The 22876-nt window shown below is 41.3% G+C and overlaps 1 protein-coding gene across 1 annotated transcript in view; it reads right to left on the bottom strand.

Annotated features, from left to right (window-relative positions):
• Positions 1-2871: 2871 nt before the first annotated feature.
• Positions 2872-22876, bottom strand: part of ARSB (arylsulfatase B) — a 168172-nt gene continuing 148167 nt past the window's right edge. Inside the window, exons 7-8 of the mRNA XM_053907252.1 lie at positions 6738-6860; positions 2872-5702 (exon numbers count right to left, since the gene is read on the bottom strand). Coding sequence (XP_053763227.1) covers positions 5437-5702; positions 6738-6860 — 389 coding nt within the window. The 3' untranslated portion in view covers positions 2872-5436. The remainder of the gene's footprint in view (positions 5703-6737; positions 6861-22876) is intronic.

The following is a 22876-nucleotide window of genomic DNA, read 5'->3' as shown; positions in this document are numbered from 1 at the left end:
GATTTGTGTTTATGAAAGGAATCACAAAAAGGCTTCTTCAAATAGTGCATATCTTTGCAGCATTTAAAATGTTTTGTTTACAATTGTTTGATGTTTCCAAGCCCATTTGGGTAACATATGAGATAAGTATGTACTGTAAGGGCAGGTCTTTTTTAATTAGAGAGAGAGAGAGAGAGGAGAGAGAGAGAGAGCTGTAACATATAAAGTACAAAACTTGAATATACTTCTTAGTGAATTTTTACATATGTATACACCCATTAACAGACCAGGATATAGAGCATTTTCTGAACCCCAAAAGGTTTCATCATGCCCCTTCCCAGTCTATATTCCTTCCCCTCAAGGAAAGAATTTTGTTGACTTCTACCACCATCCATAACTTTTGTCTTACATGGAAGATTCATCTATAAGAGAACTAAATGTGCAGTTACTAAAGTAGGTGGAAGGATCTAGACCCCATCTCTCTCTCGATACATATATATCTCATACAATTTGCCATTTCAAACAATTTTAAGCATACAATTTAATGGTGTTAATTACATTCACATTGTTGGGCAATCATCACCACTATTTCTAAAATTTTACATCACGCCAAAAGGAACTCTATTCGTTGAACAATGGCTGCCACTATTCCTTCCTCTAGCCTCTGGAAACCTCTAACCTACTTTCTGTCTCTGTTAATTGGCCTATTCTTGACATTTCATGTAAGTGGAATCGCACAAGACCTACTCTTCTGTGTCTGGCTTCTTAGCATGATATTTTCAAGGTTCATCCATGTTGTAGCATGTATCAGAACTCCATTCCTTTTTATGACTGAATAATATTCCATTGTGTGGATATAGCACATTTTGTTCATCCATTTGTTTGTTGATCAACACTTGGGTTATTTCTCTGGTGTGCTTTTTATTCATTTTTGTTTTTTATTATTACTATTTTTTTTAACACATATATTTTTCGAGACAGAAAAGACAGAGTGGGAGTGGGAGAGGGGCAGAGAGCGGGAGACACAAAATCTGAAGCGGACTCCAGGCTCTGAGCTGTCAGCACACAGCCTGGTGTGGGTCTGGAACCCATGCATTATGAGACTGTGACCTGAGCCAAGGTTGGGCGCTTAATTGGCTAAGCTACCCAGGCATCCCTCTGGTATACTTTTTAAAAAGACAAAATAATTCTTTTCATTTTCTTGATTTAAGTAACTATATGTTTGGATAAAGGTTAGATATTTTTAAAATGTAAGGGGTGAAACCAAATATGCCTTTAATAATTAAGATTGAACAGATTTTAGGGGTGCCTAGGTGGCTCAGTCAGGTTAAGCGCCTGACTTTGGCTCAGGTCATGATCTCATGGTTTATGAGTTCAAAACCCACGTCGAGCTCTGTGCTGACAGCTCAGAGCCTGGAGCCTGCTACAGATTCTGTGTGTGTGTCTCTCTCTCTGCCCGTCCTCTCTTTGCATTCTCTCTCTCTCTCAAAAATAAATAAACATTAAAAAAATAAAAAGATTGAACAGATTTTATAAACATTACCTCTGGCTAGTTTAAAATTATATTGAATAAGATATTTATTTATTTATTTATTTATTAAAATTTTAAGAAGAAAATTGCTTTTATTTTCCTTAGGCAACAAGATAATTCCTTTTTTTTTTTTTTTTTTTTTAAATGGGCTTCATGCCCTGTGCAGAGCTCACTGTGGGGCTTGAACTCACAACGGTGAGATCAAGACCTGAGCTGAGATCAAAAGTTGGAAACTTAACCAACTGAGCCACTCGGGTTCCCCAAGATAATTCTTTTAAAGCACCTTATACAATGCTTGGAATATAGTAAGCATTCAAAAGATTAGTTTTTAAAATCATATTTTCAGGAAATGAATGCTTTTTCAAGATGGAGCAGAATCTCTGGCTATTTCTAGCACAGGTTTATTTTACACTCTTGCACTGGAATTCAGGTCTTGAGAGTCAAAGACCATTTATTTAATATAGACTATGTGTCAGGCATTGTTCTGGACACAAGGGTCTAAGACTTTAGGGATTACTCAGTTCAACCTATCACCAGTAAAAAAGAAAAAAAAAAAAAAAAGAGGGAGGCACAGAGAGACCTAAATGATTAGTCCCTGGTCATTCTAACCACTATAGAGCAAAATTGGATGTTTTTCTAACATCTGTCTTCAAATAGCAGAATTTGAATTTGATAAATGCATGTGGACTGGATTAGACAGTCTCTTCCCCAGGAGACAACATTTCCCCATTCTCCTATTGTCCATGCTGGTATCAGATATGTCCACAAATCTGACACTTCCTTCAAAAGACAGGACCTAATTCTCCTTCTCTTGTGTAACCGCTGGACTTAGTGACTTATTTTTAAGGAAGTGAAAAAAGGTCGAAGTGACACTGTACCAGGTAATTAAGGTACTGTGGCTTCCTCTTGCTCTCTCTCCAGATTATTTGCTCTGCTGGAATGACTGCCATGTGTGAGGATATTTAAGCACTCTATGGAGAAGCCAACAGGGCAAGGAACTGAGGCCTCCAACCAAGAGCCTCGTGAGTGACTCACCTTGGAAGTGTATCCTCTGGCCCCAGGCAAGCCTTCAGATGATTGCAGCCCTCACCAGCTTGACTACCATCTCAGGAGGCCCTGAGCCAGAACCACCCAGCTAAGCCACTCCCAGAGTCCTGGCCCCCATAAAGTGTGTTAAGTAATAAATGTTTATTGTTTAAAGCTGCTAAATTTGGGGGTAATTTGATATACAGCAACAGAGAACAAATACACTCTCTTATTATCACTTTACATTTACCCCTACCCTCACAACCTCCCTCCAATGACTTATTTTACAGTTTGTACTCTTGGGGCAATGACTGACGCCTTTGTTTCAGTTCTGATATTTTTGCTATGTTTCTTTATTGAGATGTAATTTACATACCACAAAACTGGCCAACACATTAAAAATCTGTTGTAAGAAACACATAAAAGTTATCATTTTAACCATTTTAAGCCATACAATTCAGAGGTATGTTGTGCAAACATCACCACTATATGGTTCAGAACTTTTTCATCACCCAAATGGAAACTCCCTATTCACGGCTGACAAATTTTAAAGGGTAAAAAAAAATTTTTGTTCCCCAGATATGAAATAATCAGGTAGTAGCAAAGAAGAACAATTAAATTAATAAAACTTTTCTTTAAACGCAAATGAACCCGGAAAGAAACATCCTCAATGTGAATCTGTTCACATTCTTATACAGAAAAGAGAAACCTAATGAGATGCATTCTATAATGGATAAAATAAAATCTCAAATAAAAGTTTTACAACAACTAGTTTTGACAACTCCCTGTAAATCCACTGAGTACAGAACACCATGTTGTACTTGGCAATCAAGGGACTGGAACTGGGGACAGCCCTGGGAGCATGGCGTGGAGGGTGAATGGCTGTCATATAGTGATGGCCTCTAATCTCATGGTATTAATAGACACTGGGATTAGAAGGATCCAGAGGAACATGTGGGCTCAGTTAGTTCAGAGTATCTGCCACAGGTGAGGGAGTGGTAGGTGATGGCATTTGGGCCAGCTGTTTGCCAACCCAGGCGTGGGGTAAAGGTTGGTAACAGGTGTTTTTAGTTCTAGCACCATTTCCTTCCAATCATCTTATTTTAATACAATACAAATTGGTAGTGACCCGAAAATATTGCTACTGAGTTGAAGGGTGGCTATACAAGGACCTATAGCATATTATTTGCTGGTTTTAGTTTCTAGTGTCCTATGAAGAACAGAACTGAGGGTTATTGCCAAAAGGGTATCTTTGGCAGGCATGCTTCCCTGTTTCCCTCCTGGAGAGGGTATTATGGCTTCACTTTGGAGCGTCCTCTGACTGTCCAGATCTGCAGACTATGCTCCTACCCCAGGAGGACAGCTTGGGAACAGAAAAGCAACAGTTGGAGGATATTTACTCTAAACCTGTATTTAGCTCACTGGATTTTTAACGGTGTGCCGCTCTCTCATTTGTTCAACTGTCCATTCATTCATTAAAAACAAAAAAAAAAGTATTGACCGCCTTCTATGTAACAGGCACCGGTCCAGGCAGTGGGGACACCAGTGAACCAAAGAGTCCCGCTAATGGAAAAAAGAGTAGAGTGTTGGCACATATTTTTCAGAGTCTGACATTCTTCAGAGAGCATCTGTACTGATCCGCATTAGCAGGACTTTCACGAGACTGAGAAAGGGCCGGTAAGTAAAACCTCATCCTGTTTCCCCAACCCCAGGACCTCAATACAAGCAGTAAGACTGAGAATAGGGAAAGGTGGACGTGCCCTCCTTTGCTTCACTGAGGCCCAGGATCTCAGATGCTGGCCATTTCCTTTCAAACTGCCCCCCTCCATCACCCCGGGACAAAATGACCGTTTCCCGGGGTTTCTCCTCCTAGCTAGGGAATAGCATGCAACTCTTAATATATTATGAGACACAGCCACATTCATAATTAATTCCATGCAACTTAGAACAGTCTTCAGCAAACAGATGACACAGACCCACGCATCACCCACCCGGCCCCTTCGTGTCCACCACGAACATGCATGCAGAGCCAGATGTGACCACCTTCTCTGGGCAGGGCTCCAGCTCTGGTAGTGGAGGCAAGAGGAAGGCAGGCCCCAGCAGAGATCCCCAAACCGATGGTGCTCAGCGTGGAGAGGCAAGGCAGCCTTCCCAGGCACAGGATGCCTGAGTCAAAGGGAGGTTAGGAAAAGAACCACAGGGGAGAGGGGGTAGCAGGAAGTCTAGACAAAATGAGTAGTGGCTAGGAAAAAAAAAAAAAGAAAACTGGGGATAAAAACACATTTCTTTACTGTAATAACCCAAACCAAGAAGCAGGCATATTGCCATGCTGACCGTAACTATGAAATGGGCCTTATGCTCCATGACGAGATGAGTGACGGAGTGAGGGGTGAGCCAGGGGGGTTATTCACACGGAATGCCTGCACATGATATCTCGCAGACAGGGAGATCCCCTGGCCAACAGGACCATTAAAAACTGTCTGCTCCCCACATTTGTTACAAGAAACATGAGGCACTCCAATAAAACCCAGCTATTGGCAGGGGGAAATGTAACATCTGACTTGTGAGGCAAAAAGAGCCAGCTGCTCCAGCCTCTAGGACTCAACGAGAACTTCCTATTTCAAGTCAAGTTCCCAGCTGTCCCACACTCAGGAAAAAGCGGTTGAACTCAGCCCCCCTCTCCTCTAGACACACACCCCAGCCAACAACAGGACTGTTCCAGGTTTTATCAGCTTCTTATATGCACTGGGGTTTGAAATGAGATTCCTCCAGTGTGGTTCAGAAACAAGAGAAGGACCAGGCGAACCCAGGCTGGGAGAGACACGAGATACAGGAGTAAAGGCCTGAAGTCTAACTTGTGACAGAAAAGGTGGTCTGGCTCCCCCAGGCTGCCAGAAGTCCTATACCCACGGACCCCAGGCCCCAGTGCCCTTGGGGTCACAGCGGGGGTCCTGTGCCGGGAAATACACAGGCACTGAATGTTTGTGGTAGAACTGCAGGCGGGAAAGGAGCTGCTCAACAATATGGGGATAGTCTCTTGACAGGTCATGTCTTTCTTCTGGGTCCTGATCAATATCAAAGAGCCAGAGGGTCTTGGTCGGTGGGTCTGATGAGGGTATCGCAGAATCGTTGTATGGAGACGGCGGAGGAAACCAACAGCCACAGCCTGGCAAAGAAATACAATAGTTTATTGCAGGAGAGGCATGGTAGACAGGTTCTAATTTCAGGGGTTGTGGACGTGGACACATAAAAAAGATGTGGCCCTTGATGCTGTATCTATATCTTTCTCACTCTAACTCCTGGTTCACTGCTTCACAACCAGGGGCCTCCAGGAATGTGCACGCATGTGTGCATGCGTGTGGGTGTGGGTGGGGGGATTTTTAGTTGTCACAGTGACTTAGGGAAGCTGCTATCAACATGTAATGGTCATGGGCCAGGGAAGCTAAGACATCTTGCAATACATGGAACGGTACCAAACAAAGAAGAGTTGTCTTACCCCAAATGCCCAAAATGTCATCATTATAAACATTGCTTAATTGCATCACAGTCTTTACCATCACACCACATATTTTAAAAATATTTAAAAGAGGTCACTTTTGGGGCACCTGGGTGGCTCAGTGGGTTAAGTAGCCGACTTCATCTCAGGTTATGATCTCACAGTTCATGGGTTCAAGCCCCGTGTCGGGATCTGTGACAGCTCAGAGCCTGGAGCCTGCTTTGGATTCTGTGACTCCCTTTCTGCCCCTCCCCACCTTGTGCTCTGTCTCTCTCTCTCTCTCTCTCTCAAAAATAAACATCAAAAAAATTAAAAAATAAAATAAATAAATAAAAGACACCACTTTTAGAGAATGTGCTCAGAGGAAGCAACCACATCCCTCAGCTACACACTTGATTGAGGATATAGCTTTCAGAGAGTCTCCCTCCTAGCTACATGTGCTGTGCTTGACAGCCACGCATCCCTGAAATCTGATTTTCCATGAAACATTACAGTGGCATTTCTTCCTTTGACCGCCCCCTAGAGTTAATTCTCAACTTTTTATTTTTTTAATTTTAATTTTTTTTTTTTTTTTTTTTTTTTTTTGTGGTCAGGACGGTAGATCACACCATTCTTCCTCATTCAGCGGCCCCACAGGTATGTTCTGCAAAAGGCAGTTGTTTAGTAAAGTTCTCCTTGATCTGGTGGGAAATGCCAAGCACCTACCTGGGTAGCCGGTGAGTAGTTTCCAGTTCCCGTGTCTAATTGCAGCATGCAGAGATGTGTTGAAGGCTAAGTATGCTGGATGAGAAGAATCATCCTTTGCTGGTGCCAGGCTTTTCCCAGGACCTGGGAAGAAACAGTTTGGGAGATTTAGATCACTGTTATTGAAATGTGTCGTTCTAAATCAACATTTAATATCCTTCCTGTAGAACAGTAGCTTTTATCCCGAGTGTAAATGTGTATCCCACCACAGACACGAATCTTCTATTAAATATAAACAGAAAGCTATAGTTACTTTAAACATCAGTCATAAACCACCACGAATATAAGGTAATCCTAAAGAGATTAGAAAATGAATTCATCCTTAAAATTGCTGTGTTCTGTGAACGTACATCTGGCCGTGTGCAGAACAGTGTTCTGTAATAGCAGGAGAGGCTGTTTTTCGTGTGTGCATTTTTTCTTTTTGCTGCTAAATGATTGAATTAGATAAATACATTTTCTATATATACTTATAGATAGATATATGTAGATAATAGATTATAAAGTGTACATTTTAATGGAGTCTATCTCAAGCTATGAGAGTTCAATCATGCCATGACATACAGCGCTATATTTATTTTTTTAACCACAGTTATGAAAGATAAAAGTGAGCAATGCTCAGTTCACTATTCAGACAGGATAATTATGGGTATAAGAACAAATTGGTATACAAATTATTGGTTATTAACACGGATTACATTACCATCTTGGGGTCTTATACTAATTGATCATCAGGTTTTAGGGGGAGCAATTAACTCCCCCACCTTCTTGAATTTGGAACCAATTGAAAGGTTAGAGGCCAGACAGTTGGAGCTAAGATATTGCCCTTGTTACTGATAAAGTTGATTAGAGAGAACATAGCTTCAGATCTGTGGCCGAGAGGCCTTGCTAATAATTGACTCTTGACTTAGAAAGACTAAATCACTCATCCCTGATCCTGCTGGACACCCACTGGGCTCCCTCAGACCTGAGAGCAGACCAGAGTGCTTACATATATTCTGGGGGCAGGCAAGCCCCCAAATGAGACAGACAGAAGAGTCTGAAATGAGCATGCTCAGTTCCTTCTTTTGGGTAACTCCCTCCTTGGCCTACTTGTGAGGAGTGAAATAGGTGTAGAAGAGAGACCTGAGTTCTGCTGTAAAGACCCTGCTGGATCTGTGAGGGCAGGGTATGCAGGTCCCCACCTCACTCATACCTGAGCATGTTTAAAAGCCTGCAGTTTAGGGCCTAACCATAAAATAGCTAGTCTGTTTCAAGTCCACATTTACCTGTCAACTTTTCAAACCCGGTCACAGCAATCACCTAGGGTGCGTTTCCAAAGGCTGCCAGACTGCCCGCCCAGTGACTAATAGCCTTGTGTGTGCTCTGTCTGTAACAGTGCACTCTCCATCATGGCGGCCGGCCCGTCTGTCCCAACAATCATGTACCGACAGATTGTTAGCACCAAACAGCAAATCTCCTTGACTTTTTTTCTCCGCCTGCTTGTGGATGTTTCGGCTCCAATATAAGCGGATGTTTGCTGTGATCGAGGCGCAGAGGATGTCTATCATAGGAAATATGTTCTTAAAACACAGACTGTGTTAGGACTGTGAGCCCTCATGATTTACTCCTCACAAGTTTGTGTAAAGGCCACATTTTGATACCAAAGGATGTTAAATAAAACAAGTATGCTTTGCTAACATAAACAAAGAGAGGAAATTGAGCTATCTCAGCTATACTCATATTTATATACATTTTTTCTTAAAACAAACAGGAACGTAAAATACCTAAACAATAAACAAGCCTAAGACTAAACGATGAAAGATGCTATTATCGCAACTCTATTTTTTTTCTTATTGAGAAGTTAAACAAAGGGAACATTACAAGAAATAAGAGAACTCACACTCTGTGAGCCAACACCTAGAAGGGACAGATGTTAACATTTTGTTATACTTGCCATTAAAAAAAAAAAAAAAGGAAACAGACAATGAAAATGAAGTGACAGTTCCCATGTGACGGTCTATCCCCATCCTTAATCTCCGTCCCTTCACCCCCTGCCCCTGAGGCTGCTGCTATCATAGATCAGGGTACAGTGTATCCTGCGGCGATTTAACAGTCCGGTTACACATGCATGTGCCACAGAAAAATCTACAGTCCTATTTTATACTTTAAAAATGTACGCGTATATGTTATGCCATACATACTCTGCAACTTGCTTTTTTCAATCCACTTCAGTATTTTCAGAGCTCTGTGATTATGCTAGTGTATATTATATTCCTTTTAACTGTTTAGTATTTCACTATACAGAAACTCACATTTTATTTACCCATTTCCCTGTTAGGCATCAGGTTACTTCAATTCTTCTTTTTTTTTTTTTTTTTGTTGTTGTTGTACACTATTCTGCAATGAGCATTGTTGCCCATGTCCCCTGGTGCACATGAGCAAGCATTTCTCTAAGGTGTGTGTCTGGAAGCAAAACTGTCCACTTGCAAGGGGCACACATTTCCAACTTTACAACACATACTAATTGGCCCTTGTGCCAGTGACGTCTCCCCTTCTCCATATCCTATACCTGATACTTTCAGACTTCAAGTTGTTGCCTATCTAAAAATTTTTAGAATCTTCACCTTTCCTTTATCACTCAATCACCAAGAATTATCTTTCTTTTTCTGTGTCAATCCAAGGGTTGTTTAAAAAAAACATTTTAAAGTAACACCCATAGAGAAAAGTGCACTAATGGTGCTGATGAAGACTGGACCCTCTCCTGTGGACACCAGCCCACTCAAGAAACAGGATATTACCAGGATTTCAGAAGCCCATGTCAGCAGCCTCCAGTCACCAGCCTCCTCTTCCAAGGTAACTGCCATCCGTCAGCAGAGACTCTTCCTGCCTGCTTTTGAACTTTGTACAAATGGAAACCATACAGCATGTTCTCTTTTATTTCTGGCTCCAACTGATTTCATAATGTTTGTGAGACTCACCCTTGGTGTTGAGGTTCAGCCTGTTCCCAGCACTTCATTCATTTTGACTGCTGGATGTGATTCTGTTCCATGAAAATTCCACAACATCTTGCATTTAGGCATAGAACCCACCAGGAACTGATTTCTGCACACGAAGTAAGGTGGGACTCAAGATTCATTTTTCAAAGATGGCTATTATCTGACCAAGACTGTTGAAAAGATTGTTCTTTGCTACTCATCTTCAGTGACACCTTTGTCAAACATCTTATTTCCATATGTGGTGAGTCTGTCTCTAGAGCAGCATGGTCCAAATAGAACTTTCTGGAGTATTTTATGTCTGTTGTCCACTGCAGCAACCACTAGCCGGGTGCTGAGAGTATTGAGCATATGAAATACAGCTAGTGTTGGGACGCCTGGGTGGCTCAGTCGGTTGAGCGTCCGACTTTGGCTCAGGTCATGATCTCACAGCTTGTGGGTTCGAGCCCCGCATTGGGCTCTGTGCTGACGGCTCGGAGCCTGGAGCCTGCTTCAGATTCTGTGTCTCCCTCTCTCTCTGCCCCTACTGCTCTCACACTCTGTCTCTGTCTCTCTCTCAAAGATCAATAAGTGTTAAAAAAAAAAAAAAAAAGAAATGCAGCTACTGCAACTAAGGAAATTAATTTAAACTTTAATTGCCTTATGTGACTAATGACTACTGCATTGGACAGGCCAGCTCTAGAGTTTTTATTCTGTCCCACTGGTCTATATGTCTATCCTTATGCTATTACTACACTATCTTAATTACTGTAGATTTACCATATGTTTTTTTATCTAAGTCCCCAAATTTGTTGTTCTCCCAGATGGATTTCACCATTATTGGCTTTTGCATTTTCTTTTTTTTTTAATGTTTATTTATTTTTGAGAGAGAGAGAGAGAGAGAGAGAGAGAGAGAATATGAGTGGGGGAGGGGCAGAAAGACAGGGAGACACAGAATCCAAAGCAGGCTCCAGGCCCGGAGCTGTCAGCACAGAGCCCAATGTGGGGCTCAAACCCATGAACTGTGAGATCATGACCTGAGCTGAAGTTGGACGCTTAACCGATTGAACCACCCAGGCACCCATCTTTATTTTATTTTTTTAATTTTATTTTAGGGACAGAGAGAGAGAGTGCGCAAGCTAGCAGGGGAGAGGGGCAGATGGGGAGAGAGAATCTTAAGCAGACTCCATGCTCAGTGTGGAGCCAAATGCGGGGCTCGATCCTCGACCCCGGGATCATGGTCTGAGCTGAAATCGAGTCCACAATCAACTGACTGAGCCACCCAGGGGTCCCAGCCTTTCGAATTTCAATATAAATTCTAGGAGTAGCTTGTTAAATTTCACAAACTAGCAACTGGCTACTGGGATATTGATTATGATGGTATTAACTCCAGGGATCAATTGTGGGGTATTGCTGTCTTAAAATATTGAGACTTACAATTCATGCGTGTGGTGGATCCCCATAATTTCTCTTCATTGTATTCTATGATTTTCTGTGTAGAGGTCTTACATGTCTTTTCTTAGGTTTACTCCCAGTTGGTTAATGTGTTTTAATACCGTTATAAACAATATTTTAAAACAGGAGCTCCTGGGTGGCTCAGTAGGTTAAGCATCCGACTTCGGCTCAGGTCATGATCTTGTGTTGGCTCTGTGCTGACAGCTCAGAGCCTGGAGCCTGCCTCGGATTCTATTCTCCCTCTCTACCTCTCCCCTTGCTCTCTCTCTCGAAAATAAATAAATATTTAAAAAAATTTTAAAAATACATATTTCATACTCTGAATTAACACAATTGACACTTTTACATATTGACCTTGTTTTTAGTGACTTTGCTAAATTCATTTATTAATTCTAATTCTTTGTTTATAGTCTTTGGATTTTCTATGCATGCTATAATGTCACCTGCAAATATTGACATTGGTTTCTCCCCATAATAGATCTTTCAGTTTCCTTTTTCTTACCTTATGACATTGTACAAAATCTCTAGTATAAATTTGCATAAAAGTAGTGATAGTGAGAATTTCTATCTCATTCCTGTTTTCAGGGGAAAAGGTTTTACTATTTTACTGTTAAGTATGATATCAATATAAAAATCTTTGTAGCTATGCTTTATCAGATAAAAGAAGATCCATTCTACTCCCAGTTTACTAAGTTTTTATCATAAATGGGTGTTAAAATTTGCCATATGCTTTTTCAGCATCTGAAAATATCACACAATTATTCATTTGTCTTTTAGCACAATTAATTATACTTATTGATTCCTTTTCTTTCAATGTTTATTCATTTATTTTTGAGAGAGACAGAGAGAGAGAGAGAGAGAGCACGCACAAGCAGGGCAAGGGCAGAGAGAGAGGGAGACACAGAATCTGAAGCAGACTTCAGGCTCCCAGCTGTCAGCACAGAGCCTGATGTGCGGCTCGAACTCACGAGCTGTGAGATAATGACCTGAGGCAAAGTCAGACACCCAACCGACTGAGCCACCCAGGCACCCCTCTACTTATTAATTCTTAAATGCCAAATCAACCTTGCATTTACAGAATAAACCTCCTTTAGTCATGATGTTTGTCCTTTTTATTCATTGCTGGATTCACATTTTGTTCAGAGCTTTTGCACCTATGCTTCAATTTCTCTATTAATTTTTTTCTTAAAATATTCTTGTCATCTTTTTGAGTCAAGGTTATATTGGTCCTATAAAAGGAAGTGGAAGTGTTCCCTGAAGAGTTTGTGTCAGATGGTTGTTATTTCCTAAATACTTGGAAGAGTTCATTTGTAAAGGTATCTGGGCCTCGAGTTTTCTTTGTGGGCAGGTTATTTATTAATTTAATTTCTTTAACAGATATAGAACTATTCGGATCTTTTATTTCTCTTTTTCTTAGTTTTGGTAAACCGTATTTTACTGGGAATTTGTCTAGTCACACACATTTTCGTTTCTGTATTACCTTTAATGTCTGTAGCATCTATAGTAATATCTTTTCATTCCTGATGCTGGCAGTGTGTGCTTTTCACTTTTTTTCCCCATGATAAATTTTGTTAAAGGTTAATTGTATTTATTGGTCTTTTCAACTTTTTTTTTAAATTTTTTTTTTTAACATTTATTTATTTTTGAGACAGACAGAGACAGAGCATGAACAGGGGAGGGTCAGAGAGAGGGAGACACAGAATCTGAAACAGGCTCCAGGCTCCGAGCTGTCAGCACAGAGCCCGACGCAGGGCTCGAACTCACGGACCGTGCGATCATGACCTGAGCCGAAGTCGGCCGCTTAACCGACTGAGCCACCCAGGCGCCCCACAAACTTTTTACCTAGTAGTCCCTCTCTGTAGTATATTAGCTTTCTATTTCATCATTTTGCCTCTTCTCTTTATTATTTCCTTCCATTTCCTTTTGGCTCACTTTGCTCTTCTATTCATAGCTTCCTGCGTAATTAATTTTCAGCACTTTTTCATTTTTGAAATATACATTTAACACTATATGTTTTCATCCAAGCACCTATTTATTTATTTATTTATTTAAGAATGGAGTGTACTTTATTTTTTATTTTTTTAATTTAACTTTATTTTTTATTTCTTAAAATTTACATCCAAATTAGTTAGTATATAATGAAGCAATGAGTTCAATAGATTCCTTAATGCCCCTTACCCATTTAGCCCATCCCCCTCCCACAACCCCTCCAGCAACCCTGTGTTCTTCATATTTATGAGTCTCTTCTGTTTTCGCCCCCTCCCTGTTTTTATATTATTTTTGTTTCCCTTCCCTTATGTTCATCTGTTTTGTCTCTTAAAGTCCTCCTATGAGTGAAGTCATATGATTTTTGTCTTTCTCTGACTGACTAATTTCACTTAGCATAATACCCTCCAGTTCCATCCACGTAGTTGCAAATGGCAAGATTTCATTCTTTTTGATTGCTGAGTAATACTCCTTGTATATATATATAGATATACACACCACATCTTCTTTATCCATTCATCCATCGATGGACATTTGGGCTCTTTCCATACTTTGACTATTGTTGATAGTGCTGCTATAAACGTGGGAAAGCACCAATTCATTTTTATCTTGCAAATTTTAAATATGCACGTTTGTTATTCAGGTCAAAATATTTTCTATTTTTCGTTGTGATTTCCTTTCTGAGTCATGGATTGTTCAAAAGTGTATCACTTAATGCCCAAACATTTGAGAAGTTCCTATTATCCTTTCGTTATGAATTTTCAGTTTAATTCCATTACATTTACAAAATATATCTATGATTTTATAGAAATAAACTTCTAACTTTAGAATCATGTTAGATGTACAGTACATAATTTAAATCCTTAGCACTGTGTTTCCACTTGCTTTATGGCCCAGTATGTGGTCAACTGTATAATGTTTCATTCTCACTTGAAAAAAGAAAAAAAACATCTATTCTCAAGTTGTTGGGTGCAGTGATCCATATATATTATAGTTTGTTAATTATGCTGTTCAAATATTTTATATCTGTACTGATTCTATAGTTTGATTGTTCAAATAGTTACTGAGAGAGTGATGTTGAAAATTTCTCACTGTGACTGAAAATTTGCTTTTTTCTCCTCCAAGTTTTGTCATTTTTTGAGACTATATTATTAAGTACCCATTTGTAAGCATTATAATTTTCTGGCTGATTGCTTTTTGTATAATTTTGAAAAGCCTCTCTTCATCTCCAACGACACCTTCTTCCTTTAGTCTACTTTATCTGATGTACACATATCCTAGCATTAGTTGTCATCATTGTTGTTAGTGTTTGCATATTTTATTTCTTTCCATCCATCTCATATGCAATACAAGGAAGTATAAAATGGGGTGATAGGCAGGATAGTGGCTCCCAAAGGTGTCTGTGTCCTAACCCCTCTGGAACCTGTGGAAATGTTACCTTACATAACAAAAGAGACTTTGCAGATATGTCTAAGTATAAAGACCTTGAGATGTGGAGGTTATCTCAGATTATCTGAGTGGGCCCAATCTAACTATGAGTTCATAAAAGCAGGGACAATTTCCTGACTTTGGTCAGAGGGAGATGTGGCCACAGCAGAAGAGTCTGAGATACCGTGTTGCTGACTTTGAAGATGGAGAAGGGGCCACGAGCTAAGGAATGCGGGCAGCCATCAGAGGCTGGAAAAGGCAAGGAAATGGATTCTGTATTAGACCCTCTGGAAGGGTACAGCAGTGCTAAAACCTTGACCTTAGCCCTGCTCCCACTTGTGACCTACAAAACTGTCAGACAAGACACCTGTGTTCTTTTGAACCACTGAGCTTGTGATAATTTATTACAGCAGCAATAGAAAACCATACACGAGGAAGCTGTGTATTTGTAATCTTACAAAGCAATTAGAAAGATATTACATATGAAATGGTCAAAAAAACAACATCAGGCAGAATATAATTAAGGTCAAACAGTAAATATTATAAAAGATCATGGTAGGAAGAAGATGATACAGGTTAAAGTGCACGGAAGGATGGATGAAGAAAGTGGGACTTTCGGTAAGACCTGAAAGATATACCTCTTCGTTATCTACCACTCTGCCCTCCTCCTGTGTGAAAAACATATAGGGTAGTGGGGCACCTAGGTGGCTCAGGTGGTTAAGTGTCTGACTCAGGACACGATCTCCTAGTTTATGGGATCAAGCCCCACGTCTGGCTCTGTCAGCCCTGCTGACAGCTGGAGACTGCCTGGGATTCTCTCTCTCTGTCTGCCCCTCCCCTGCTCGCGCATGTGCGATCTTTTTCTCTCCCAAAATAAATAAATAAACCTTTTTTTAAAAAATGTAGGGTATATGGGGTACCTGGGTGGCTCATTCGGTTAAGTGTCTGACTTTGGCTCAGGTCATGATCTCACAGTTCATGGCTTCGAGCCCCACACTGGGGTCTGTGCTGACAGCTCCGGGCCTGGAGCCTGCTTTGGATTCTGTGTTTCCCTCTCTCTCTGCCCCTCCTCCACTCATGCTCTGTCTCTCTCAAAAATGAATAAACATTAAAAAAAAATTTTTTTTTTAATATGGGGAATGGCCTGGATCTGATTTAGTTCTATAACCCCAAAGTCTTACCCCACGGCCAGCCATATCAATGAGAAGCATCACTGAAACAACAGATAACCGAAAACTGGATAAACAGAAGGTGAAGAAGGGATTTTTAGCCTGAAGAATGAGAACAGAAGTCTTGGTGATGGAGGGTCTCTGGAGGACAGGGAGAGAGGTGCTGTTGGAGGCTTCAGTGGGATGGTTGGGTGGACGGGGTGAGACAGCTTCGGGGAGTGTGAAAAGCCAGAACTGTCACTTTTCTTCTCATCAACAGGGGGACACAAGAGGAATTTAAATCTTATTTTTAATTAAACTTTTTTTCTAATAGCTTTATTACGATGTAATTCACATATGATACAATGCATTCCTTTAGAGGTAAAATTCAATGTTTTTTAGCATATTCACAGAGTTGTACAAGCAGCCTGATGGAGGAGAAAAGGACATTGGATTTGTTAACCCCTAGGCAGGAACTAGGGGTCCACAGAGAAGCATAAACTTTTATCTTTTCCTTCTGAGGTGAAGGCCACCTCTGACAAAATAAAGGTCTCTGGACAGACAGAGATACTCAGTTATAAGATGGACCAGTCATGGGTACTGATTTTGGACATTAGTGAAAAATTTTAGGGCAACTGAAGGAAATCACTATCTTACATATTATGTAGTAAATTTATAGAGCTCCTAATCTGGGCAACCTCTGGAAATCTGAAGAAGTCCAAACTTCTAGAATGAGGTCGGGTCAATGGTTTCAGGGGAGAATGTGTTCTCCAGAGCCAGCAGGGGTTCCAGAAGTACCTTGGGAGTTGTCATTAAATGGGATGGCGAGTTAGTGGGCAGGGTTCAGGCTCCCTGTCTTCATTTCATGCAGTGCTGGTTAAACCTTAAGGAAGAACTTGTAGTATTTGCTAAATATATTATACTTCTCTACGTTTTTGTTTGAAAAAGGGGTCTGGGGGCGCCTGGGTGGTTCAGTGGGTTAAGCATCCGACTTCGGCTCAGGTCATGATCTCGCGGTCCGTGAGTTCGAGCCCCACGTCGGGCTCTGTGCTGACGGCTCAGAGCCTGGAGCCTGTTTCGGATTCTGTGTCTCCCTCTCTCTGACCCTCCCCCGTTCATGCTCTGTCTCTCTCTGTCTCAAAAATAAATAAACGTTAAAAAAAAATTAAAAAAAAAAGAAAGAAAAAGGGGTCTGCAGCTAAACTATAATTGGACAGACACTAATTAGTGATGGGTGATGGATTCGCCAAATGGGGAAGGGACTGAGAGGTGCCAGGGGATGCTTCTGATTTCCTGGTGTTCATGAAAGGCAGCCTTATTCTTTTGACTGGACAATGTATCCTCATGACTCTTTGGAAACCACTGTCTAATACAGTCTCTGTTTTTTTTCTATGTAATTTATATGTTTATTGTATGTAAGTTGGAAACACAAAAACATATGAACAAGAAAATTAAAATTAGCTAAATTTACTGGCTGCTGTTAACATTTTGGTATAACCCTGATGATTTTTAACTATGCAAGGCTTAAGTAAAATAAATATGTTAGCTGACTTGCAGATAAGAAGAGGAAAGTTGATAGAAAACAAAGTTTTCACGCCTAGAGAAAATCAGGCAGGGTAATAAGGAGCCCCAAGTATTAGCACAGGGCTGAAGGGGACGGTCTGGGTCTCTTCCTCTCTGGGATGTAGAATGCATTGGGTGTGGCTGGAGAATGCGGCTTGGGAAGAGTTAATGCTGTGGCCCTGCAGGAAAGCGCTGCTAGGGATAGTAACCAGCATGAGGAGAGGGCCATGTGACTGAAGTGAAGTCCCTGCTGTCCCCTCTCCCAGAAGGCCACAGTGCACAGCAGTAAAGAGCACGCCCTTTTGGAGCAAGATTGCTTGGGTTTGAATTTCAGCTCCATCATTCACTGGCTGAGTGAGCTTCGGTGTTAGCTGAACTCTCTGGACCTACATTTCCTCATCTGTAAAATGAGGATAATGGCATCTATTTCACAGGACTGTTGTGTGGCTAAATATGATGATACATAGAAAATGTTCATTAGTACTATGTCCAGAATATCGTTAAGTGCATAATAAATGATTTTGATGCCAGTTGTGCGATCTTGGGCAACTTTCCTGACTCCCCGTGCCTCAATTTACTATATGAAAGTAATATAAGAGCAAGTGAGATAAGGCATATCGAGTGCTTAACAGAGTATCTGGTATATTGTAAGGCTATTATTAACATTGTCAACATTAAAGATAATAACGCTAATATTAAAAGCACTTGCTACTTGCTTATAAACATAAAATGTTGTGTTAAGTGTACCATATATGTTAGCTCATTTAATCCTTGCACTAGCTCTATGAAGTCGGTAATAATCGCTGGTAAAAACTGTTATTGAGTGGTAGCTGTTAGTATAACACAGGTTTTTTTCTTATATATCCTCCTTTTCTGAAGACCTTACAAAGAGGAGAAAAGTAGGCAGAACTCATTATTAAAGCAGAAAAAAAAAAAAAAATGAAAAACAAAAACCCAAACCAGACAAACCACTTCTCTGGTCTGGGTCTGGAGAGGACCTGTATTTGCTCCCCAACACACGTTCCAGAGTTTGAACAGGGATGGTGGGAAAAGCGTTAATGGCGAAGCTTTCATTTGCTACTTCAGGGTTTGGTACCTTTTCATTTCTACTGAGCTCTTTCTGTTTTTGATCACGTTTACAATTTGCAAAGACCAGCTTAAAAGTTTATTCTACCTCTGGCCACCCATTTTATTCTTCCTGCTTCTGCTGGGATGTCATCTTCATGCTTTTAAGGCATATGTAGTTTTACTTAGAGCAAAACTTACTCACTTGGCCTAAGTGGGAAAACCTCCCAGCTCTTCCAGATATTTGGTGATCAAGGTATTTTTTAATATGGAGTCCTGTCAGGTATGTTTTTTTAAGGAACGGGCAAATTTGTCAGCTTATTATGTGAGTCAAATGTGCCTCTTAAATAAAACACTAAAGTTTTATTTACACTCAACATTTGACCGGCTGACCAATTTCTTCATGGCTCAGTCCCAGAAAAGTTCAAAGGATCGCCAAATCAAAGTGAAGTTCAAGTCACTAAGGCCTTGCTGTACCAGCTAGTCTGCCAGCTAGCCCCACTGCCCACAGACGGTGTGCCCTCCATGGTGCATTTGGGCTATAGCTGCCTGGGCGCTCTCAGCGAACATGCGGATGAAATCTGTAGTCTGCTCATGGTTTGACACATCCGGGAAACTGCAGGCCCAGGCCCTGGCTGCCTCTCATCTCGCTGTGTGGTAAGGACTGACGTACCCAGATGCGAATGTGTTCATGGTTGTCTTGATTCTTGTTTTTTCAACAGTCATTCTAGACCTCAAAATAGAAGTATTTCTCTAAAAACAGTTCCCAATAAAACATGGGCTAGAACCCCACGCTCTGAGCTGATGCTTGATTGACCCTTTCTGCTTAATTTTCAGGGATGGAAAAAGCCCCCACTAGCCATATGGCTCTGGCAGCTCGCAAGCTGGGATTTACAGAACGGTTAGGGATTTACCAGTGGCATTCCCTATACCTTACTCGCTATTTTGAGAAACCACTCATAATATTCTGAGAAACCACTGTACATTTTCATAGCCTGTAGAATGAATAACCTATTAAGTCACTGAGCCACTCTGAATTTCCATTTCCTTGTATGTAAAATGAGGAGAAAAATAATGCCTACCTCATGGGATAATTGTGAGGACGGAATGAGATCCTTTGGGTGGTGAGTGTTCTTTGCATTGTAAGTATAAAAATCCCAGTCACAGGTCTCTTGAATTTCCACAGCAGTTGCCATAGGGCAGGGTACATGGATAAACTAATTGACCAACTGAAAGAAATCACTTCAATTTAGGCTGAACCTATGGCCTTTGATTGACAGCCATCAAAATCAAGGCGTGGTCAGCTGCCCAGACCTATAACAACTGTGAAATCTGAACCAGGTGCCAATGGAACAACATATTATTAGAAAATTGTGGGGAACAGCGGTGCCTGGGTGGCTCAGGTGGTTAAGCATCTGACTCTTGGCTTCGGCTCAGGCCATGATCTCGCAGTTCGTGAGCTCAAGCCCAGCATTGGGCTCTGTGCTGATGGCCTGGGATCCTGCCTGGGATCCTCTCTCTCCCTGTCACATTCTCTCTCTCAAAATAGATAAATAAGCTTTAAAAAAAAAGAAAATTGTGGGGAAGAGAGGATGGGGGGAAATGGGGAAGTCAAAAGGTACAAAGTCTCAGTTATGTAAGATGAATGAGTCCTACCTAGAGATCTATACAGCACAGTACCCACAGATAATACTATATTATGTCCTTAAACACTTGCTAAGAGGGAAGATCTTATGTTAAGCATTCTTATCACACACACACACACACACACACACAAAGAAAATAATAAGAGGGTGGGAAGAAACTTCTGGAGGTGATGGATATGTTTACAGCATAGAATGTGGCAATGGTTTCATGTAAGTATACTTATCTCAAAAGTCATCAAGTTGTAAATATTAAGCTTTTACATATTTTTAAATATTAAGTTGTAAATGTACAACGTTTTCCATGTCAATCATACCTGAACAAAGTGGTTTTAAAATGAATGAAAAAAGAATACTGTGTGGAAAAATAACAACAACAAGGCAATACCATCGAAATTATGTATGTTAACTCAGAGGTATGGTTAAAATTGGGAAAACGGGGTGAAACAGATCAGGGATTCCCAATTCTGGTTGTGCATTAGGATCACCTGACCCCCGCAGTCACCTTAGGACTTAACTATGGTGCCCTGAGCTCAGCAAAGCTCAGCAACTGGCTTCTTGGCAGCCTAGCCTGGCCCAACATCACTGCCTGGCTTTCTGTCACCTTTAATGACCTGAAATCAGCATCTTCAGCAACAGCAGCATCTACTATGCTTGCAATGGTCTTGACACAGCTCTTCCCTCCAGACAAATGCCACACAGCTGCCCATCGTACATAACAGCTAAAAGAGTTGTCCAACCTCCACCTGGGCTCACCACCAGCAATCCTCAGAGGACCCTGGGGGCCCCATGGACCCCAGGGTGAACACCAGTGGGCCAGGGCACTCTGCTGGATGCACCCACATGGGCTCAGGTGCAAAGTGAGGGGGTCTGGAGAGCCATAACAGCACTGGGGTCCAGTGGAGCTGGTTTGTGGGCCACATGCCCTTTGCAACTTCAGGGGTACTCCCGTCCCTTAGGGCCCATGAGCTCTGCTAGTGTGTACCCCTGAGAAAGGTAAAACAGAGAGGCCTGACTAGCATTAAAAATTCCCCACCAAACTCATCCTGCCCCTTATTTCTGGACTTAACCTTGATTGCTGCAGGTTTTCTGTTACACCCACACTGCTTTAGAATCCTGTCTCTCCTTGGCGAAATCCTTATTACACGAAACAGGAGTGTTGGGGAAAATATACCAGACATAAAGCTAATCAGAAAAAGGTGAGGAGGAATATTACAGATGTTATTTATTACCTACAAGGGAAAAATCAAAACGCTCATAATTTTTATATAGGCACTCCACATGACATATTTCAAACAGATCTGGGTTTATGATTTTTAGTTTACAAAGTCAGTTTCTCCAACACCTACTCATTCAGTCCATATTTGATATTTTAAAAGTCCTAATGAAAAAAGAGCTTTGATGTGGCTTGCTCAGCCTAGACAGAGTTCAAATGTTAATCATTATTGAATTGTGCATAATAAGTATTCAGAGAATGTGAGTGCCTGTGTCACAGGGAACTCCAAAACTTGGTTAATGTCTGACATTAACCAGGGGTGTGTCAATTGAGCACTGAAAATCCAAAAAACAGAAATCAACCATTCAGTGAATCCTCAACTCATGACTGTCCTAGAAAGTTTAGCAATTTACATCTGAAATGGGCTGTCCAGAGATCCTCTCATACTTTGGTTCAAACTGAATCTTGAATAAATGTACTATTTTATATTGCTCATTCATCTGCTTATTAAACAAATCCTCATTTTGTTGATCACTCTACATGCTTGAGTCTAAATCTTCAGAATGAGTAAACCAGGGCCCAGCAGATAATAATAATTGCATTAAAACACCATAAATTCTAAACCAGTGGAACAATCATTTGTTGGCTGAGTGAATAAAATGTGCGACATGTGACGTGCTAGATGATTCCAAAGGAGAAGCTAACTGCCTGGGAGGATCCAGGAAAGTGGTGCTCACTGAGCTGGGCTCTAAAGGACAGGATGAAGGTGGCAGATAAAGAAAGTGTGACAAAAATGATCCAAGGAGGGGAAGTGTCTGTCTTCTTGAAATTTTCTTCTCTCTGTGATGTCTTGCTCCTTTTCAGCCTCTAAAGGAGGAAATGCATGCAAAGTACTTAATCACAGTGCCTGGCACAGAGAAAATGCTCCATCAGGGGTGGTTATTATTTCTACTTGAGGTTTTTTTGTTTGTTTTTTCTTCTTAATGTTTATTTTTGAGAGAAAGAGAGACAGAGTGGGAGGGGGAGAAGGGCAGAGAGAAGAGAGACACACACAATGCGAAGCAGGCTCCAGGCTTTGAGCTGTCAGCACAGAGCCCGACGTGGGGCTTGAACTCACGAACTGTGAGATCATGACCTGAGCTGAGGTCAGATGTTCAACCAACTGAGCCACCCAGGTGCCCCGGCTTGGGATTGTTTTTTAGCCTCCTTTGCTTTTTCTTCTTTCTCTGTTCGTCTCTTAAATGTTTTCATTCCCCAGATTCAGTGCTCAACATTCCTCTGGGTATTCTAGGGCCCCAAATCTTATCTCCTACCCAGATCACTCTCTGTTGTGTCCAACTGCCAGTGCCTCTAACCCAGGCTTAGATGCCAGGCACCACGTGGCCAGAGCCAGGCCTTCTGGCATCATACACACATTGTACCTCAGCTACGTTCCAATCCTGCATTTGTAGATAGGGAATTGGACATCCATCTTCCAATTCTAGCCTAAAACATCAAAACAGGTTCAACCGCTTCAGCTTGTCCCTCCTCTCTCCTCCAGGGACAACAGCACATGTACTGTCTCTGGCTCCACCTCCTTTTCACTGCCCCCATGAGCCACTTGACCTTTTTTCAGCCTGTGCCCAGGGTGAGGAATAGAGGTGGC

This window comes from Panthera pardus, unplaced genomic scaffold (assembly GCF_024362965.1).
Source record: "Panthera pardus isolate Hobbes unplaced genomic scaffold, ASM2436296v1 HiC_scaffold_2, whole genome shotgun sequence".
Taxonomy (NCBI): Eukaryota; Metazoa; Chordata; class Mammalia; order Carnivora; family Felidae; genus Panthera; species Panthera pardus.
The sequence above is the reverse complement of the archived record's forward strand: the minus strand, read 5'-3'. Positions and strand labels throughout refer to the sequence as shown.